The sequence below is a fragment of the Diabrotica undecimpunctata genome, chromosome 8 (assembly GCF_040954645.1).
Source record: "Diabrotica undecimpunctata isolate CICGRU chromosome 8, icDiaUnde3, whole genome shotgun sequence".
Taxonomy (NCBI): Eukaryota; Metazoa; Arthropoda; class Insecta; order Coleoptera; family Chrysomelidae; genus Diabrotica; species Diabrotica undecimpunctata.
This window is the reverse complement of record NC_092810.1, coordinates 8,198,825-8,222,623: the sequence shown is the minus strand read 5'-3', so window position 1 is coordinate 8,222,623 and position 23,799 is coordinate 8,198,825. Positions and strand designations below refer to the sequence as shown.

General features: G+C 33.4%; 1 protein-coding gene across 1 annotated transcript in view; it reads left to right on the top strand.

The window, feature by feature from the left end:
- The window catches only part of LOC140448271 (uncharacterized), a 321,196-nt gene that overhangs the window by 37,295 nt on the left and 260,102 nt on the right, over positions 1 to 23,799 (top strand). Inside the window, exon 2 of the mRNA XM_072541367.1 lies at positions 2,351 to 2,398. Within this exon, the coding sequence (XP_072397468.1) occupies positions 2,351 to 2,398 (48 nt within the window). The remainder of the gene's footprint in view (positions 1 to 2,350; positions 2,399 to 23,799) is intronic.

Genomic DNA, 23,799 nt, shown 5'->3' with positions numbered 1-23,799 from the left:
TACTCAGCTATCAATTTTGGTTGAGGAATTAGTTGGATTTTCTTTTCTTTTCTGTCATATCTTTTTGCACCTGCGAGAAGTTTAATGGTAAAATTATTTGTTGCAACTGTCACTACAGAATTGTCATTTCATCTAACTAACAATACACTTTGTTCAGAATCGTAAGAAAAATCGTAAGTACCGTGAGTTTGTTTTTTAATATTTTTTACACTTTCCATTGATTACTATTTAAATGGGAATAAGCCACAATTTTATTGACGTTTCAATTTCCACTTCGGAAATCCGAATTTCGAACTTTTTTAATGCGTTTGATGATATTATCCGTGATCACATTGAAGAACATGGGGCTGAAGGAAACCCCTTGTCTTATTCCGCTGGCCATTTATATAGGTTCTGTGAGTTGTCCATCTATTCTGACTTTCATTTTGTAGTTTTGGTAGATGTTTTCGATAGTTTTTATAATATTTAGGGGAGCTTTCTATTATACAGAAGATGGATTATATCTTTATATCTTTGAGTCTTACATCGGCTAAGGGAAGAAATCCTAACAGAAAATTCTGATCTTCCAGGTTGTAGGTTGGTATTAGACTTACTTGTCATATAGAAGTCCCGGATACAGGAAGAACTAAGCAAAGAAAGAGGAATATGAGGTAAAAAATAACCAACAATATAAAGTAGATCTAGTCTTTCTAGTAATAACCAAAAAGAAGGGCTAAGATGCGGAGAACTTAAGGTTTATACACTAATATATGTTCAGATGTAGAAAAATCGCCACTATTAACAATAATAGAGAAAGAGTCATTCTCATGATAAAACAGTTAACTATCACACCATACAATGAATTAGATATTTTGAAGCCTTGAAATGTTATCCAAAAAATTATAAATTCCTGGACAAAATTAACGCACCACTTTAATTAATCTAAATATTTACAATATGAACACAAAATAGAACTAAGTTACATTAAAATAATAATAAACACCTACAAATAAGTTCAACATGACTTAAATAATTCCATCATGACCTTAATTTGCCTTATTGTTTCTTTAAAAATTTGTTTTTGCCGGAAATGCGTAAATAAGCTAGCATAACTCCCAATTACAAAAAGAAAAATAAATAACAATAAAAAATAACACCATAAAATGCATCTGGATCTACACTAATACCGTGTAGGCCCTCCTCTACTTCTTATGACTGCATTTATGCGTCGAGGCATGCTTGATATCAAATGTTCAACAAAAGCTTGCGGAATATTCTCCCATTCTTCAATAACTCAATGATAATAGCCTCAATGAGTTGGTTTTGATTGGCAATAGGGGGTCTACGACTTCGAATCTTTTTTTTGAGATAGTCCCATAGATGCTCTACAGGATTCATGTCCGGACTGTTAGGTGGCCACTCTAATAATGGAATATCAACATCATTTAGGTAGTCAATAACCTGTCGAGCCACATGAGGACGAGCGTTGTCTTGCATGAATAAAAAATTAGGTCCAAGAAACAGAGCAAAAGGCAATACATCTTCGATAATAATGTTGTCTAAGTAATAGTGGGCATTCATAGACCTCGTACGTATGGGGACCAACTCCGTACGAGCTTCAAAGCAAATCCCCCCCCCCCAAAACATTTTAGAGCTTCATGTAAACGTTTTCTAACTGTTTGAGATAATATCGCGACATTTCGAGCATCTGCTAGTTCATTTTTTAGCAAATTGCTGGTGACTCTCCTATCTCTGAGAGCACGTTGTCTCAAAAAACGATCATCAATTTGATTAGTGCAACGTTTTTGCCCTTGCCCTGGTCTTCGATGGTACGACCCTGTTTCATTATATCGTCTCACCTTGCGACTGAAGCTGGAATGATGTCTTCCTAACAAACCTGCAACGTATCGCATTGAATATCCTTCATCTATTCTTTATAGGAGAGTCGATGCTCGCACTGCCTCCTCCATTGACAAATTTCTTTGGCGGTTCATTTTTTTATTTGATTGTTATGTAAATGAACTTCCGGGCATGCATATGATGAAAAATATCACAATAAAAAGCTTGTTTGTCACAAGCACTTTGCTTTAATCGGCACTTTTAATGTAAAATTTAACTCACTTTTAGTCTAAAACGAAGTTTAATACAAATTATTGTTAAAACAAGACTATTATTAGCTTACATAACAACTATCACTGTCAAACAAGGTCCATAGGCAACTTGTCGTACAGTAAATTATCAATAAATAAAAATTATTGAGAATATGAGTGGGGCGTTAATTTTCTCCAAGAGTTTAATTAATCAATTAAACACAATTAAATTACAATTAAATACAAAATTATTCAATTATTAATGATATTTTTTGTTTTAGGGATCGGTAATAAACAAGTGAAAGGTGGATATTTACTACGCTATCGACGTAAGTGAAATTTTATTATTGTATTATATTGTTATTTTAGAATTGTAGAATACATACAAACAAACATTAAATTATATAAAGTGGTTTATTACATTAAATTATTCTCTTCCCGAGTTTACTTCTTTTTAGGGTAATTTTTAAGATAATCTACAAAATATGTGATCATGTTCTTTATCATATTTCACGAGTAATTATTGTTCATGCTGGCAGCGAAAAGAACTTTATTCCCAACGCTTAATATCAAATTAAAATACCGGAGACTACCACTACAAAATAAATTTTATGAATTACAAAAAAGGATTGAAAGAAAAATTAAATCCCAACTTACTTCCAAAGTAGGTCGTGGATATTGACAATGCACCTTATCACAATGTTCAAAAAGATAAAGCACCGAATTCTAACAGTAGAAAACAAATTATAATATAATGGTTAAGGTCTGGGAACTTCTATTTTGACACAAGTATGTTGAAACTGTCACCATATGGTATGTAAGGGCCAGTGGCGGCTTTTGGGGGTAGGCAGGATAGGCCGGGCCTACCCAATAATTTTAAGAGCTTTAAAATTGAAAAACATATATTCAAAAATTATGTTAATGCATGTAAATAACTTTTAAATGTACTAAATCACTCAATATATTAGCGTCCGTTAAAACAACTATGTTATTATATTACCACAGAAAGCATCGAATCGCATTCAGGCGTTTTAAATAATATTTAAAAATATTAATGATATTATCATTAATAGGCCCGATCGGAAGTGGCCGACCCAGCTCACATAAGATCCCCGTACAAAAAGCGTTTGAAGTTAAGCAGCTTGCCGGACAACGATTTATATTGTCGTGTTTATGCTTGCTGTTTAGGCACCAGACGATCGGGCCTACGGCCACCATCGTTGTCACTTGTAACGTAATTATCGAATTGTAATATAAATTTCCTTTTAAATTATGATAAAAAAATATGTAACATAATATAAAATTGTAACATATTTTTAAACAAACCTTAGAAACAAACAACACAATTGCAACTCTCACACAAAACAAAATATGTATTACACACACTGGCGGCTACAGAAATTTTTTTTGGGGAGGTCATGGATCTTGAGGGTGATTACTTTTCTCTGATGCAAGGTCCATGATGCATGCCATGATGCATGACCCCTCCCTCTGGATCCGCCACTGATTATACATAGCTATATGTAATTTGCTGGCTTGGCCTACCCAAAATTTTACCACACCAGCCGCCACTGGTAAGGGCTTGTTAACGTATGGCCACTTATACAATCGCACGGTGCCTTACAGGGGGTGTTCGACCAGTCTATTCGAAGAACCCTCTGCGTATCTTCCATCTTTAGTTGAAACGTAACATTTCTTATACAAGAAGTAAATAAAACGCAAAAGTAGCAAGTGGACAAGGTCCAGCCACAGAATCTAACGTAGTAAAAGCCAGAGCAGAGCCCCAACATCGGACTCCCGGGGTACGTAGACCCTATTTGAGAACCGAGACCAGACTGAGGCCGAGAAGCAAGCAATTTGATTAAACCTAGCCTGTGAGAAATGTTTACCCCTAAGAATTACGTTCAGGTGTAACAATTTATTGGAGCGAGGTTTGTTGACTTAAGTAAAAACAGGAGTCACTCCACCGCGCTCCAATGCTCCAGACCATCGCTTTCCCCCCTATAGGACTCTGATGCGCGATAGGGGCACAACTATCAGCCAAATGCTCTTTATGTGGAGGTCCTGGGTAATAGAACCCCAACATGGTTTCCTAACCGAATGGAAAACTCAGGACAGCGCATTGTCGCTATCCGCGAACTAAAATTGCTTACTTGGGCCTCAAGTTTTCGCTCTGAGCCAGGCTCAGTTTGGCGACTTGGTGCTCAAGGGGTTGGGCCCTACTTGCCCGAGTTTTGGAGTTTATGTTAATTTTTTTGTTGGCTTGCGCCGCTTTTGTTAGTATTTTTTTTAAATTTTTTTGGTGGCCTAGGCCGGTTTTTTGTGTTTTTTATAATTTTTTTGTCTGAGGCCGAGAGCAGAAAATGTCTCATATTTATATGTTTCTTTATATTTATATGGTATTTTCAGATCTCTCGGCCAATAGTAAAATTGAGCGAAGTTTTGAATTGAATTGAATTGAACGATGCGCATCACGGTGCGTATTAGTCCACAACTTATACACGAGGATGACAAAACCTGATTTGTACAACATTAATAAACTCAATAAGCCAAAATTTAATACGTTCGAGATAGATGCAAATTTTGGCAACTCAACAGGACCTCAGTATCTTGCAATTACCTTCCTACTATCCAGCTATAAATCTCTTCGAATTAATTGGGGCATTACTGGACAGTGGAAGTGTGACGTCACAACTGTCAATTACTTTCCAAACAAAAGTTGAATTGCCCAATCTCAAGACTTTTTAAATTCTATAAAGTTAACATTTTGCTTCCTCTGCTGTTTTTTTTTAAAGTATAGTGTTTTTTACGATAATACCATCATAATTCAGTGTTCTATTTCTATGAAATATAGTTTAAAAATTTAAATTAAAGACATTCTAACCTTACTTTATTGATACATTCATTTTATTGCTATTTTTATAAAACAACATGCTTTATTATTTACACAACCTTGTAAAATTGTTGTAGTAACTATTAGAATACTTAGATATTGCAAAAAGCGGAAAGATTCTGTAAAAAACATGAAAAAATAACGAAAAATACAAATTATCCACACTAAACAAGGTTTGTTTGGGTGAAACTGACAGATGTCAATAAAATCTACGTCATCACTTTCACGGTCCCTTAAGCCATGACAATGAAAATTTGTCTTTTCATTGGGAATGTTCAACAATTATGAAAAACTATTTTTTGACGAATTTAGTGTTGCAGATTGGAAAAAACGCTGTGGTCACCCAAAAAAGTGGAAAGAAAAATTCTAGGAAGCAAAACCTTTTATTATAACCGAAGTAACCATAATACTCAAAATAGTAATTTACGTAATAAGTTCCGAAAGTGATATTTTATGTTTACGTTCTATGTTAAATATGTGGACCAGTCTTTGCAGATTATCTTCATCTTGGGCTGTCAATATTGCGTCGTCTGCATAACAGAGTATTTTTATTTCTTTGTTTTCCATTCTGTATCTTCTTCTTTTGTTAACGCTTTTGAAAATTTCATCCATAATCAAATTAAAGAGCATGGGGCTCAATGAATCCCCTTGTCTTATTCCGCTGTCTATTTTTCTAGGTTGTGTAAGTGGTGCATCTATTCTCTATTCTGACTTCCATTTTGTTGTTTTGGTCCACGTTTCAAAAGTTTTTATAATATTTAGGGGAACTTTTCTATATATTCCTACAAAATATTGGTGGTAAGCCTAGTTTGCCAAGAGATTATAAGACAATATTTTTTATTTCTTTGAGCAATATGTAATACACAGCTAACGCCAGTACATTTCGGATACCACTGTTCTATCTCTTATTTTCAATTTCGAGCTCTGCACTATTTTCCGTATTCGAGTATAAGATTGGGAAATTGTATTTGTATAAGAAGTTGGTAGATTTGCATATATTTGGACGGGATCGTGCAGATAATGAACTATTTTCCATAAACGAGGGCTCGAATAAAGTAAAATTGAAATTTTGATGCCGGTCTTAGACCAGAGAATAGAGAGCAGTCATTTTAAAATGATTGGTAACCATGTTAAGGTAAGAATTAATAGATCAAAAGAAAATAATTAAGTTATATGAGGACCTTGCATGGTTATGTTCCAATAATGATTATATTACACTGCTCTACAAAACTACTGGTAAAATATATTTATTAGCTGTAACTTTTGATAAAGACATCATTTTAATTTAAAAATTGATACAAACTATATCTCGAGTGTCTTTAAAAATGTTATTAAATTTTTAACTAGAGTCATAAACAATTTTCTTATTATAGCATCTTCAATGTTCTAGATTTAATTTTGATCAATCTCGATATCGATCAATAATCTTCTACAATATTCTCAATTATGTCACATCTTTGCATAGAGATGATTGATGCCTTTTATTTTCATAATTATCTTTATTTGATGGTTAATCAATTTTCTAAATTTATCTTTACCTAGTTTTATTGGCATTGCTATCCTTCAATATTTTTTTCTAGAATCCTTAACATTTATTCGTCTTTCTACGTTAAACTTACATGTCTATACATTTGTATGTTCAGTTCATCTCAAGGAAGGTCTACTGGAAAGTGACTTCGAAGAAATATTTAGAGTTTAAAATATGGAATCCCGTAGTGGTAAGGGAAAAGCTCGTGGAAGTGCTCGTGGTGCGGTGCTCCACATTGAGGTGGAGCATCAGGAGGTCCAAGGTCTGGACCTGGTGCCCATGGGCCTCCTCAACAAAACCGCACACCAGGTGATCCATGGAATAGAGCGGCAGCTCCTGCTCCTCAACAAGCTCCTCCTGCCGCCCAAATGTCCCACAATGCCAGCTCCAGTTGTGGGTGCTCGAAGGGGTTCACGTTATGGAGAAGGCGAAACAGGTGGATTGTCTGCACCTGTAGAACATGTTAGAGCTATTCAATGAGATGGAGATGGAGACAAAGCGCGTGCTACAAGTAGCGGCGTGTTGGGTAGGAATCTAAAATATTTAATAATTCGAACAAGGCCCGCAAATTTACAGACCAAAAAGGGTTCAACTAGAGCTACTATTAATTTGATATCAAACTATTTTCCCCTAATATAGGGGAAAATAGTTGATATTAAATACCATATTTAACCTCTTTGTCTGCTTGATCTTCGTGCATAACAGCCTTATGATGTCTTCATCTGTCAAATTGTCATTGGTCAAGTCATTATCAGCTCCAACAATCCGTTCTTGACAATCCTTCAGTTGAATATCATTCGAGTCTTAGAGTTTTTGTAAGTCATTCATCATAGATGGATTTTCTCCAAGATTTTACTAATGTTGAACTTTATATTTGATAACTTTTCTTCTTCTTCTTGCAGTACAATCTCCTATCGGAGGTTGGCTACCATCACAGCAATCTTCACTTTGTTGGCTGCAGCTCTAAACAACTGTATTGAACTGCACCCATACCACTCCCTTAAATTTCGCAACCAGGAAATCCTCCTACGTCCCACATTTCTCTTTCCCGAGATTTTTCCTTGGATTATGAGTCTAAGCAGAGAGTACTTTTCTCCTCTCATTATGTGGCCCAGATATTCCAGTTTTTTCGTTTGTATGGTTTTTATGACTTCGCATTCCTTTCCCATCTTTAGCAGAACATCTTGATTTGTTACTCTTTCTGTCCATGGTATTTTCCACATTCTCCTGTAACACCACATCTCGAATGCCTCAATGTTTTTGATGTTTATCTTTTTCAGTGTCCAGGCTTTCATGCCGTACAGCAGAACGGAGAAAACATAGCACCTTAACATTCTCGTTCTTAAGTTTATATTTATGTCCCGGCTGCATAGAAACTTTTTCATTTTGACAAACGATTGTCTCGATATCTCTATTCGCCTCTTGATTTTTCTTGTCTGGTCATTAGTATCAGTGAAGCAAACCCCTAAATATTTGTAGGACGTAACTCTTTCAACTGGCTGATTATTTATGGTTAAATTCACATTGGTGTATAGCTTCTTTGTTACAATCATGAATTTCTTTTTGATGTTCAGTTTTAGACCATATTTTTTGGTATGGGTGTTTATGTTTTCCATCAAAAACTGTAAATTTGCTAGGTTATCTGTTATTATTAGAGTGTCATCAGCATATCGTATATTGTTAATTAACTCTCCGCTAATATTCATACCAATGTTTTGCTCTAGGAGCGCTTCCTGACATATTGTTTCGCTATATATATATATATATATATATATATATATATATATATATATATATATATATATATATATGGAGAAAGCACACAACCCTGACGCACACCTAGACTAATCTCAATTTCTTCGGTTAACTCATTATCAACTTTTGCTGTTTGTCCCCAGTACAACCTGGATATGATGTTAATGTCGCGACTGTCGATGTTTTTGCTTCTTAGGATTTCATACAGCTTTTGGTGTCTGACTTTATCGAAGGCCTTCTCAAAATCTATGAAACCTACGTAGAGGTCTACGTAGAGGTTTACATCCAAACACCTTTGCATTAACACACTCAGACCAAACAAAGCTTCCCGTGTTCCCAGTCCGCCTCTGAATCCAAATTGTGTGGCGCTTATGTCCTCTTCTAATTTATTAAATATTCTATAGTTCTGTGGTCTGAACACTCTCTGGCGTTATTCGTCTTCGGGATTGTGACAAAAGTAGAGGAAAGCCATTTCTTTGGTATGATGCCTGTTCTATAAATTGTGTTAAAGAGGTTCACCATTATTTCAAGTGCGTCGTCGTCTATTAGTTTCAACAATTCTACAGAAATTTCATCTGGTCCTGCAGCTTTACCTCCTTTTGTGTTCCTTATGGCATAGTCTACCTCGCTTTTTAGGATTTCAGGCCCTGCTGTGTCGTCTGTAGGTTCTGCCACTGCTATTTCTGGTCTTTCGTCTGCAAAAAGTTCTTCAATGTAGTCTGTCCATCTTGCCAGTTTTTCATTTAAATCTGTAATTATTTTACCTTTTTTGTTCTTTACTATGGATGCTTGTTTCACTTTTTTACCTGTTATTTCCTTGATCTTTTTATGCATGTTAAAGCTATCGTACTTTCTATTATATTCTTCTATTTCCTTGCAGTTGTCCAGAACCCAGTTCTCTTTGGCTTCTCTAATTTTTCTCTTAATTTCACGGTTCACTTCTTTGTATTTTGTCTAGTTGGTTTTATTTCTTCGCCTTTCCTTCATGAGATGCAAAATTTCGTTTGTCATCCATTCCTTTTTCTTAATTTTGCTTGGAGCTAAGGAGCTTTCACCAGCTGTCATAAGGGCCTTTTCTATCTCCATCCATTTATTGTCTACATTGTCTGTGTTTCTATTTTTTGCAGCGATGTTTCTAAAATTGTTGTTTACCTGTTCTCTTGTCCTTTCCAGTATAGTTGCGTTGACACCATCAAAATAACGTCTTTAATGTTTATGTCTTTCAAAGCATCAATTAGGCCTTCGTTATCTAACACCATTTTAGCCAAGATTTCTGAAAGTAGTCTTTTCCTATTTAACGAACAAGTTTAACGAATAACTAATAACAATAACATAGAATTAATTATAAATTATTCCTCCTTAATAATCCTAATAGTTGAAGGTTCAAAGTTCCCCCGTTTTTCTAAAAATATTTATATAGATCCAGAAACATAATATTCCTGTGTATGTACTCTAGATATAAAATTCAACCCCCTAATTCGTCAACCATCGATCCAGAGAAATCTGAGACGAAAGCCGGAAAGCTACGACGAAGGGTAGACATACACCCTTTCGATTTCGTAAAGATTAGTGACATTGGGTATGATGTTTTGTGTTTAGGCAGTCTGTCAGTTTAGATTGATTAGATATAAATCGATTGGTTGAAGAGAAGGCACCATCTGCCAGATGTAACCTTGAATAAGTTTTTCCAAAACCTAATCAGGATTTTATTTCATTTTGATTTCGCTTATTCATTCCCCTCTTTATAAGATTCAGTATGAAAGATATTTTAAATTAGTTAAATGTATATTGAAGACTGCTAATTTAACAATCGATGTCAACATTCCCGATATAAGCCATGAATTAGTATAAGTTTCACAAATTAAATTTTGATAATACGAAATAATGATCAAAATTATATTTCTTTTAAAATTTCAATTTGAAGCTACTTCAATGTAGACATAAAATATGAATTACGTGTAAACAAAGCCACGTTCAATTTTCTGTGTAAACATTCAAAAATATTCCACCGCATTCAACATTAATCAAATATTCAAAAACCTTTTTCTGCATCTCAAAAACAACTTTTTTGGTCCAGTAGAAATCCCAGCAAAGTGCTCGTTTCCAATTGGTCGCACATTTTTCGTATATATATCCTAATAGCATTCTGCCGACTGTCAGAATCCCAGAGGATACTTTTCAATTTTATATATGTATGTTCAATGCATGTAAAAGGTTTTTTCTTTCGCCAGTACTTCATACGAGGAAGGAACAAATAGGTATAAGGCCAATTACTTTTTGCAATTCTTTAATAGTCCAAGGGCCAGTGAAGTTTTTGAAACCGTTTTAGTCTGACATTTGTTATATTTTATAATATAGCAATATAGCAATTATAATAGCAATAATATTTTAGCTATTTTAGTCTGCTGTTACAATGTTGGACAATGTTCATTAAAGAGAACGGGTATTTTACGTAGGTAATAATAATAGTCTCCCGTTTTATACCGCTCGCGGCTTTAAGAGTATAGCAGGGTAGTCTGCTATATCTAGGGCCTACGGTATACAAGGAAGGTAACATGACCCCTGGTTTTACCCAAGGTACTCATTTTATTCAGGCTGAGTCGACCTGGGGGCCTATAGACATTTTTAAAAATGTCTAGTTGTTCTTGCCGGCGGTAGGATTCGAACTCCGGACCACCGGCATGCGAGGCAAGCATCCTACCGCTTGCGCTACGCAGGCCCTTTTACGTACGTACCTAACTAAAATAAATATTATTTAAAATATCATTTCCTATTTATATTATTTTTTAAATATAATATATATATATATATATATATATATATATATATATATTGTTATGATTGTTTATTTTGACTTTGATTTTAATTTATTGAGCCAATAAAAAAATTATAATTTAATTGTTATCAAATGTAAAATAAAACTCCTTATATTACCTGTGTTCGATGGATTCAAAGATTTTCTAGTTGTCCTTTATCGAGATAGAGAAGAAGGATAATAATAAAAGAAAATAGTATATTACAAAAATTAAGTATTCTTCATTTTATTTCCTAACGTCTCTGCAAACCTCCTGCAGACTACACAAAAACACCTGATTCACTTGTCCAAAAACTCAGCTACTTATTTATGACACAAGGACCTTCTTTTGTCAACTTGATGCCGTAAAACTACTTTCACATATACTTCACAAAATGCCCACGGTAGATACAAGGACCTCTTTTAATCTACTTGTTATCTCCTTCCGCAAAACTATTCACTTCTTTTCACAATGCCGGTATCCAAACTCACGAACCACACCCTATCTTCTAACAAACGACTGTTTCCTTCGATGGCCAAATTACAACTGCCTCTCCCCGTCTCCTAATCAGGCTTACCCCATTACCATTCAAAAACGACTATCCAATCAAAAGCTGAAATCTTGTTTACTACTGTTAATGTTTGTTCTAAAAATTCTGTGTATGATTTGGGAAGACCAAATTACTGTTTCAGAGAAAGAATAAATAAAAATTGATTTTTCTATCCTCAGTCCGTTATTACACAATCTATACCTGTTTCCAAAGATTAGAATATGGTCATTTAATACACAAACAATGACAAGATTAACTTACAGGTAAAATGTCTTCTAATTCTACACAAAAGGGGTTTTTTGATAATTAAATTTCTATTCTTATCTACACTAAATCTTATCTTAAATTACTATATACATTTTGTTTATAATGATATCTTAAAATTTTATTCCGATGGATCTTTTTATTTATTTTTTTCTTTGGTTGGGAAAGAAGAAGTATGACAATATATATATATATATATATATATATATATATATATATATATATATATATATATATATATATATATATATATATATATATATATTGTGTACAAATCATACAGTAAAGACAGTAACTTTCTACTTTATCCTTCATCGTTAATGACCGCTTTGGATATAGCAGAAATGAATCCCTAAAAACGGCAGGTTGATATCATATTTCAATGCAACCTATTATTTACAAACTATTCTTACCGCGGGAACGGTATGCGCAGACGTAGTCTGAGTTGACGTGGTCTAAACTGACGTGGTCTGAACTGACATGGTCTGAGCGGTGTGGGTTGGGGCGGAGGGTCGCTGAAGCAGCCATGTCGCCATGTTTCCGGCAGTCGTTTAGCGTCATCGCGCGTGTTTAAGCTGTTAGGTCATTTTTCCATTTCGGTGGCTTCACGAATGATCGATTTTGAGAAGCGGATGGTAGCGATGGCTTTGATTGTTCGAAATATATTTTGTACCATGTCTGAGTATGATGTTGAGCTGTGGCTAAAGTAGTATCGGAATGTTTGACTGATAGAGAAAGGCATCTCGTAGACACCATGGTCTTCATTGGGGATTTGATATTTTACGGATCTGACGAGATTGGACAACTTGGAGTGAGTAGTGAAGATGGTTTTTGAAGTTTAGCGGGAAAATAGTTCTACTGATCTTGCCAGTGACACCTTTAATAAAAGGTAGAAAGATTTTGGGTTGATCCGGCGGTAAGGTTTCTTTTTTAGATGAAATTGGGTTTAGATGGTTTTGACTGCACCTATTGATTTGGGTTTTGTGGTAGCCGTTTTGTAAAAATGTTTGCCTTATTGAATTGATTTCTGGTGACCTGTGATTTTTGTCGCTAAGCCTTATAAAACGGGAAATAAGAGTGTTAATAACTGAATTGAGTTGGGATGGGTGATGATGTGACTGGGCATTCAGATAACGGTTTGTATGAGTGGGTTTCCGGTACATGGAATAGAAAAACTGTGAGGTGGGTTTTTCTGAATAAGAACATCAAGGAATGGCAAAGATGCTTTAGACTCAACTTGCATCGTGAATTGAATACTGGGATATATTCCATTCAGATAGGAGAGGAAGATATCTAATGTGTCTTTACCATGGGGTCAAATGACAAAGATGTCATCAACATACCGTAACCAGTAGGTGGGTTTGTGATTTAACAAGGACAGGGCTGCTGTTTCGAAATGTTTTATGTAGATATCAGCTATTACGAAAGAGAGGGAGATCCCATTTAAGCACCTTTGATTTGACGATAGAATTTTTTTTTGGAATGAAAAATATGTATTAGACATGCAGTGTTTTATAAGAGATAATGTGTCTTGGGGGATTTGATGTTTAGAGTCCAAGATGGAAATGGTTTTATTGGAAATGTTGGTAAATAAAAAAACAATGCCAAAACTAACTAGTATATCTGAGGATGAAATAGAGATGTTTTTCAGAAGATCAATGAAATGAAAAGAGTTTTTGACAAATGACGAGGCGTTTTCGGCTAATGGTTGTAAGGATTAAGCGAGATGTTTTGCCAATTTCTGAGTGGGGTAGTTGTATGCACTGACGATGGATCTTAGGGGAACATTGGGCTTATGAATTTTTGAAAGGCGGTATATCTTTGGAATTCGGGATTATTTTTCTCTGGGTATAGAGATTTTTTGATGTGTGCATGAGTAGATTTATTTATAATGGATATGGTCGTTTTTTCTAGATATGTAGTGGGATCGTTTGGGACGCGTTTGTATTCTGTGGAAATGAGAAGTTCGAACATTTTGTCGAAATCATTAAAAAAGTTGAGAATGATGGTGGCATTACCTTTGTCGGCCAGAAGGATGACAATGTCACGGTTGTTGTTGTCAAAAGGTAGCGCTTATTTGCAGTATAGCGTATAGTAACGGATTGTCGCATTTTTATTTTTTTTTATATATCACGTCAGGAATGCTGTCTTTCGATATGGAAAAAAATACAAAAATGACAAATTTCTTAAAAAAAAAAAATTTTCTTCAGAATGTTTTTTGTTTACAAAGAATGTGCAACAACTTTTGCGATTTATATTCAGAACATTGAGTATATATTCTGTATTTTTGTACTTTAATACTTTTTTGATGAAAAATCTGATTTACTTAAAGTATTTTCATTCAATGGGTTGATCGTATAAATATGTACGGTCATCTTAATACTAACGAGGGTGAAGTAAATATATATAAAGTAGCTAAACCCCATTACAAAAGAGTGCCCTGCCACTTACCAACGCATCTGGCCGAAGCCATTGGTCAGTATGTGAAAGATTGCTTATACCGGCAATCACCCGGGCGTCAAAGCTTCGTTTGTTGTCTATAGCAAGATGCACTAGGATGTATCAAAATCAAGATCATCACACGGGGGGTGACTTTGACATTTGGATAGGAGTGGTCCACGTTTCCTTACATCCCATGGTTTCTATAGCATTTTTAATTTCTTCTAGGTATGGTGGGAGTATTTCTATTTCGACCTTCTGATACTCATTTTTCCGTTGTTTTCATCGTTTTAATTGTTTTTATCCGTGACGGTTTGGACATTCAGGAGTTCTTTAAAATATTCAGCTCATCATTCGATTATCTTATTTTTGTCAGTGAACATTTCTTCCTTTTTAATTGTCACAAAATATGTTGTCCTTATATGAGAGCCACTCTTATTCTCTCTTACTTCTCTTAAGGATAGCTTACTTTGATTGTGTATATATCCATTAATAATCCATGATTGCCTGTCTGAATGTAAATTGTTTCACGACCATTTCTATCTGTTTAATACAGGTTTCACTATGTCTAATAATTTTACTATTTTAAACACTATTGTGAGCATAATACAATATTATATCACACTTTTCTATAAATGATTACATTTCAACTAGATATCACCATATAAAACTCTACATATGGCTATGTAAATGTGTACTGAATAATTTCAAATTGACCTGATTTTGAATTGAATGAGATTTATTTCTGAAAAGCTTCATTAGCTCTCGTACTATTATTACAAAAGGGTTTGCGTGCATGCCTCTTCTACATGGTATTAGATTTTGTGTAGACGGAACTGAAATAAAAGGATTTAGTGCGGAAGGCGCAACGTAATTCCATTCGCACAGATAAAAGAAAATACATTAAGATATCATTATTTCGAGTGAAATAAAGAGAAGAAAAACCAAAAACACTTTGTTTGTTTGATAAGATTTTGAAACAAAGCATTTGGTATAATAAGAGTTTCATTTTTATTTTATTTGTAGAAAAAATTATTAGTACTATTTTATAGATTACTTCTAGAGCTTACTTATAGAAATATCAGAAGAAGAAATACAGTCTGCTCTTAAACAAATAAAGCCCATGAGGAGACCAAATGATATGCGAAATATTAAAAATGAGAGGATCAGTCATTGAGAAAGCTGTGCAAACTTTTTTGAATAAATGTTTGAACGATGCAGCATTTCAGATGTAAAGCAAAATGCAGAACGTATTCTACTTTTTAAGAAAGGGAATAATTCAAATTTTTTTAAAATATCTTTTCCAATATTACCTCTAACGTTCCGACAACATGACGCAAATTCATTTATTAATGCTGTACTTTCGAACAATGACAGTTTTGGTGATTCTAACTGAGTAATTGTTTTTTGAACAAAACTAAAATTTGATTTTATAAATGAAAGTTCTTGTTGAAGCAAGTTACTCTGAAAAGTTTGTTTAGAATCCAAAAGAGATTGGGAACTTTCATCTGTTAACGTATCAATTATGTTCTTTATTTTAACAAAATGATCTGCATAAAAATTAGCTGCTTCTAACCATGTTCCCCATCGCATTAAAATAGGTTGTGGTGGAAGAGGAATGTTAGGTAGCATTTCTTTATAAAGTTGAATTCTTATAGGAGATTTAAGAAATACTTTTTTGACACTGGATATCATGGTATTTACAAGAGGAAACTTTTTTCGTATTTCCTCTGCAACTCTGTTTAATCCATGCGCTACACAAGAAACATGTATTAAATCTGGGAAAAATATTTTTAAATTTTGTCCTGCTTTCACCATATAAGGAGCAGCATCCGATAAAATAAGCAGTAATTTATTAGAAGAATTAGTTGTCGGAAGAAAAAAAGTTGCTAATGTTTCTTGTATAAAACGCGAAATTGTTAAAGCATTTGTTTTCTCAAGTTGCTGGCATGAAATAAGATGAGAGTTTGCTAAGGTATCTTCTTTAAGAACACCAATTAATAAATGAGCAATATACTTTCCTGAGGAATCAGTGGTTTCGTCTACAGATATGTAAAAATAATTATCTGCAATTTCTTCCTTAATATTAATTAACACCGACGAGTATAGCCCGTTCACATTATTTCTTCTTAGAGACCGATCACTTGGAACATTAAGTTTGCAATATTTTTTTAGAAACGAACTAAAATTTACATTTGCTAATTTTGAAAGCGGTATGTTTGCAGACACTAATGCGCGACACAAGTCTTCATTAAAAGTTTCTTGCTCATCTAATTTTTTTGAAGTAGATTGGAAACATTTAGCCATTGAATGTTGATGTTTTCCTCCTATTTTTCCTTTTTTTGCAATGTGTGAAGCAGTTCTCACATGTTGGTCTATATGAAATTTCTTCTCACATGCTATCTATAAATAAAAATAAAAACCTTTATTTTAACCCAACCTTTAAAATATAAAAATATACAAGGTGTTTTTGGTTAATCAAATAACTGGTTTGGAAAAAAAAACACTCGCTAAGTGTTTTAAATGCAGTATTAATCCACAAATTAGTTTTTGTTACTAACCATTAGTACATCATATAACTTATTTTAAAATTCAACAAAAGTTTTTTTTTGTTAATTCAATTACAATAAAAATAATTGTGTTTTAGAATAGCTGACTTCATAAAAAAAAGTAAAGGTGAAAAATTTTTCTAAATTCACACCATTGTATTGTACCATGGACAATTTTTTCTCACTAAAGGAAGCTATTTTTCATTTAAAAACAACCTACGAGTACTAAATTTCAAGTAAATACGTTTATTGGTTTTAAAGTTATTGTTGTTATTAACTAAAAGAATTTAATTTTTTTTAATTTTAACACCCTGTATCTCGAAAAGTAAATAAGTTTGACCCCTCATTAACTATATCGCTTTGTTCAATTTTTCGAGAAGTATCTACAGTCAAACGTTGTAAGTGTCATTTGGAAACACCCTGTATGTATGAAATATTAGATATTTAATAGAAAATATTAGATACTTACAATTTTGCCACAGACTGAACAGTAGATTTTTCCCATATCCATAGACAGCTCTTTATAAGGTTTAATCCAAGTTGAAGCACTGGTTGTTTTAGGCATTATAAAATCACAATCTTCCTTTTTGTTACGCACAACGAGTGTTTACGCTTTAAATATCAAAACAAAAATGATTTACAAATCTGAGCATCAAATTAGAAATGTTTAGGTACCTAATTCAATAAACTGGGAGATTTTGGAAAATCCCTAAATTAGAAACAAAACTATTAGCCGTTTACCTGCTGTTAAGATACAATAAATTGTAGATAGATTTGGGGATTAGATCATAAAATGCAAATGAGCGAACCCTTAGCGATTATCCAATAACTGAATTTGAAATTGTAAATGTTTTGTACCTGTAGAGATTACGTACTTAGATCATTTCTTGATTAAAATGACTACAAAATTTTATACAAGAATTGAAATAAATTGGTATGTTTAAAAATTTTCAAATACAGTATAAAAATCTGAACTCTTATGCACTTTATGCAAACTTTTATACAAATATGCCAAAATATGAAATATTTGCATAAAATATGCACAATATGCAAAATATGCAATATGCATATTTGCCGAAGTCTAATGATGTCTATAAAATTATTCTTTATAATTCTACTTACTTTTCGTAACGGAATACGACGTAATTTTAATGTTATAGGTACTAGTTTTCATAAAACAACATTAAATTTAATATGCTATAGCTAAAGAGTGTCACAAGAAGTTTCTCATCGAATCAGTCTGCGTTTGTTTGACATCAACACGAATAACATCGAAAGTTTAGAGCCGTACGTAATCTAGTTATGGCATGGTAGAAAATATTGCTCCTATCCGGGATGGAAAATTATTATCGACACGCTAAAAGCATCTCCTAATTGGTTTAAAGAAAATGAGCTTAGGGCTTTATTACTTTCTTAAAAATTGAATCTATTATTTTTAAGGTATAGTTATGATTTATATATGAAGTTATGATGGAGCAATGAATGTGTGAAATTACAAGAAGGTCCACTCAGAAGACCAATAAATCAAATAAATCAAATAACTGTGTATAGAGACCAGTTTATATTTTTAATTAAGTAATATTGGTTAATTATTTAAGTGATGGATTCGACCGTTACTTGATGGAAGTTCATTTTATCTAATCCTAAAACACTAAAAACTTTTATTTTTAACAATTACATACAATTTATTTATAATTTATTAACACTACAGCTGTTTCAGCACTAAAAAACTCTTTTTGATAGAAAGTTCTGTCTTGATCTTGTAGAAAAGTTTTCTTTCTTTAGTTTAAACTGATGACCTCTCAGGCGTTCATCTTGATTTATTGTAATCATTTCGTCGAGATTTCCAAAATTGAATATTAATATTTTAATTGTTGTAATTAAGTCTCCACGCTGTCGGGGAAGTTCAAAATAATTAAGATTAGCAATACTAAGTCTTTCTGCATAAGAATGTCTTCTCTGTCCCAAAGGAATTCGAGTGGCTTTTCTGGTTGATTACGAGAAAGCGTTTGATCGAGTACAGCACGCCAAGATGATGCAAATACTAAAAGAAGCAGGAATTAACAACTAAGATCTGAAAATAATTAGAAATCTTGACTGGAATTAGAAAGCAAATCTCAGAGTTGAAGGTGAACACACTGACTATGTGAAGGTCATGCGTGGAGTGAGGCAAGGTTGTATTTTTTCTCCTATAATCTTCAATATATACTCTGAAAGAATATTTATCGAAACTTTTGCACGAAACTGAAAAAGGTATTCTACTAAATGGTTACCGGCTAAATAACATCAGATATGCAGATGACACCATAGTATTTGCGGACAACTTAAAAGAATTACAAGTTCTTATGGCAAATCAAAAAATAAAGTGTACATTCGGAACTGCAGGAACTGTAGAGAGATAAATCAATATCACAAACAATAAAAAATTGTGAGAGAACTGTCGAGCAAAGGTTAACAAGGGAGACATCAATAGAATGGACATCAAATAGTTTGGGTTTATACCAGAAAGGAAGGCAACCAGGAAGATGAAAAAATTAGGGCTTCTAGAAAAGAACTTGGTATTTATAGATCTTGAGAAGGCGTATGATACACTTCCTGGACAACAGCTGTGAAGATATATGGGACAGTAATAGGTTCGTAAGAAGTACGTAAGAATATCAAATCTATCAGATTTACTGGAAATATACCTATACCAACATCATCATCATTGGTGCTACAGCCCTATAAAAGAGCCTCGACCTTACCAAGTCTATTACGCCAGTCAGTTCTATCCATTGCCAACTGTTGCCAGTTTGCTGCGCCTATTTGTCTACCATCCTCATCTACACCATCCCTCCATCTGAGTGTTGGTCTACCCCTACTTCTACTTCCCACAGGTTGTGACATAAGGATTCTTCTAGGAGGGTTGTTCTGCTGTGATCTTGCCAGATGTCCTACTATTATGATTTTATAAAGGATACTACGTCTTTACCACCAAATATATGTTTATATCTGTGATATATCTCGTAGTTGTACCTCCTTCTCCAAACACCATTTTCACAGATGCCACCAAATATTCTTTTCAAGATCCGTCGTTCAAATATAAGCAGGAGATTTTCATCTGCCTTGGAAATGGTCCATGTCTCCGACATATGTCAACACTGATTGTATAAGGGTTTTGTATATGGTTATTTTTGTTTTTTGGCTTAAGTTTCTGCTTCTCATATGTCTACTCAGTCCAAAATAGCATTTGTTTGCTAGGATTATTCTTCGCTTGATTTCTTCCGTCATGACGTTCTCCTTGGTGATCAGGGAACCCAAGTATGTGAATTTGTCCACCACTTCAAAGGTAGAATTATCAACCGTGAATTGGTGGCCGATGTTTCTGGCTCTATTGTTGGGTGTTGATGCCATTATCTTAGTTTTATTTTCATTTACTTGCCCATATTTTTTGAGGCGTTTGACAAGGTGGTATACATTTCTTCTAGCTTGCGGGTTGTGCGGGCAACTAGATCAACATCATCTGCATATGCCAAAATTTGGGATGATTTATTAAAAATGTACCTATACCAACATATCAAAACAAAATAAAAATTTTAAAAGATTTTAAAAGAAAGAAAAATTTTTTTAATCTCTAATCCAATTAAGTGATGGCTACTGAGATAAAGCCGTTAGATTATACGGTTACAAATACTTGGGAGGAGCAGTTTTAGAAAATTAGGACGCGTTTGAAATTGTGGTAGCGTTAGAACAGGCGCTGGTAAACGAATGAGAACAAATACCGCAAAACGAAATTGCTGCTTTGATCTAGTCTATGTCAGAAAGGATGAAAGCAGTTATTCTATTAAAATACTCGATTTTAATATCCATATTTTGAATTTATTTTGGTGATACCGATTTAAAAAATATCTTTGGAATAAAAAAAATATTCATTGTTAAATATTTATTTTAGATATTTCAGAATTTATTTTTTGTTTTATGGTTTACTATTAAACATACAAACAAAAAATATTATTGGAATATAATTTTTTTTACTACTTTTTAATTTTACTTAAAATAGTCTTAGTGTCCGGTTAATTTTGAGGAACAGTATAGTTTTTTTAAAGATTCTACAATATTTATTAAACAGTTTTTATATTTTTAAGTAAATTCAAATCTTATTCGGAGAAATCCGTTTTTTTCTTTAATATTGAATTACTTCTGTCGCAATGACAGACGCGACAAAAGCCTAATCCAGAATTTATGTTGAACAAAAGGGAATAATTGAACTATAAAAGAAAGTACAATTCAAATATTCATATCTAATATCGTTAAAAGTTTTAATGCGTCTGAGTCTCGGCGTTTCTGCTAATGTTTCAGAATTTTATTCGGCTTTTTATTGCATCTTTATATCCAGGAAAGCTCGTAGCTCTAGAGTAAGTTGATTTAAACAGTAGACCGTGTCTAATGTTTTTGTTTCGCAACAGCTGAAAGCGTCTCTTAACATTAAAATACACTACGCTTTAAAAGCGGGTTTATGTAATAGTATTTTAATCGTTCAGAATAGATTAACTTTTCATACATGTGCTCATATGAAGAGCGTTTGTTCCCCATTTAACCCTTTACCGCATGAATTTTTGATTTTTGTCAAAAATAAATTCTCAGATAAGAATTTTAATTCTATTTTTACGTAAAAATATTGAAAAAAATCTAGCTACGAGGAAAACTTTATTGACAAAAAAAATATTTTAGTGCCAAATATGGAACATCATGCAACATTGTAATATTAAATTAAAACTATTTAGAAGCTACATATACACTAAACAATTGATATGAATCTAGTAGGCTGCTGTCATTTAGGTATTTAAAGTTACTAAAAGATGTCAGTATAATATTTGAGCTCGATTAAATTTAATTATGGCTCATTTGTCCGAGACTCAAAGAATAGACATTTTAATTATGATTGGTTGTGGTAATAAAGCAAGAACTCAAAAGAAGATTTGTGAAATGTTTAATAATAAATACCCTGGTCAACAAGTTTCGCAGTCTCAAGAGCAAATTTGAAAAGAAGTTTCGCCATACTGGACATGTAAAAAATATTAAAAAAAAACAGGTAGAAATGTTAAATTAACTGATGAAAAAAAGTTAGATGTACTTCTAGAGATTGGGGAAAATCTGCATAACAAAGCTCGAGAACTTGCCGCCGTCAATGATGTAAGTAAATCATCCATTTCGAGAGGTTTCCATAAAGAAAAATGCCACCCTTACAAAATTCAGTTGTTTCAGGAGTTAAATGAAGATGATCCTGATAGAAGTCAAGAATTTTGTGAAATGATGATGGGCAGAATGAACGCAGATTTGCAGTTCATAAACAACATTGTTTTTTCTGATGAAACGACGTTTCATTTAAACGGAACTGTTAAAAAACAGAACTGTGGATATTCAAGCAGAGAAAATCCTCACTAGGTGTGTGAGACTCACACGCAATATTCTAAAAAGTTAACGTTTGGTCTGGTATTATTAACAATAAAATTATTGGTCCTTATTTTTTTGAGAGCACAGTTGATGGTAAGGTTTATATAGATTTTTTGTGCCTACATTACGAAGATTTTTTCCTGATGTTAATTATCCAAATGAGATAGATCGATCTATTTACTACCAACAGGACAGAGCTCCACCGCATTTTGCACGTATAGTTAGAAATTATTTAAACGAGGTTTTACCCAATAGGTGGATTGAAAGACGTGGAACGATCGAATGACCAGCTAGATACCCCGATTTCCCCTTAGATACTCTCGATTATTTCTTATTGGGTTATTTAAAATCGAAAGTATTTTAATAGACCAAATAGTATTGCTGATTTAGAGGTTAGGATAACGGAAGAAAATGTTGTACGAGAATTCAAAAATCGCCTCGGTTATTGTCAAGAAGTGAATGGTGGTCAATTTGAACATTTAATTTAATTGACAATTACATTGAAAAATACTTTCTAAATATTATGTGATATTATTATCTTCATTCAACCTCAAGTTTTGTGATAGAGACATTATCAAAATTTTACATCTTAAAAATCAATTTTCTCAGTTATGATTGCACTAAACTTAAAAAACTCGGTAATGCTGAACAGAGGAATAAAATCCCTTTCTAACAAGGTGACATACGACCCCCTTTGTTATTTAAAATTTTAGAGGTTGTGCTTGTAATTCAAAGGGGGTGCTGGAGGGGATAATATTTTTATACTATAAATTGTCAATGTAAGAATAAAAATTAACCTGTTTCAGGTTTTTTTCACATAGTACATAATAACGCTAAAAATAAATTTATTCCATACATATGGACCGCATGGCATATTTTCCCTGTACAGCCTGGAAGTTTGCATCTTGACCTAGTGCTCTCATCCCAATAGGGAAAATGATCAAGCCCATCTTTACGGATGTCTTCTTGGGGTATTTCTTTAGTGGGTTCCTTTTTTCGTTTGTTCTCGTACATCTGCTGAATGCTACTACTTGACGGTCTTCCTACACTGTTATGTTTTATTGGTTTTCCGGCTTTGCATAGAGCATCTGCTATTGCTAGTTTGGTATCGAAAAGGGGTAAATCAAATAAATCAAATTTCTTTGCTCTTTTGGCTAATAACCAACAGTTCACGGCTGTCATATCAATGAAATGAAAAAATATTCGTAAATAATATTTCTTCGACGTGATTTTTATACGATAAAATCCTAACATAGAATCAAGGAGATCTACACCTCCCATGTAGTATTTGTAGATTAGGACACTGTCAGGACAAGGTATCACTTTATGTATACTTTCTTGTTTGAAAAATCTTCTTCTTTCTCCTTTTAGTTCACTTCCAGCTTATGTTGACATTGTAGTAACGATTTTATTATCAAACCAGGACACTACACCGACATCCACATTGTCTATATTGGCTATTTTCTCTCTGCCGCGCTTCTTTATTTCTTTCTCAGCTTGGTTTATTATCAATGCAAGATCATT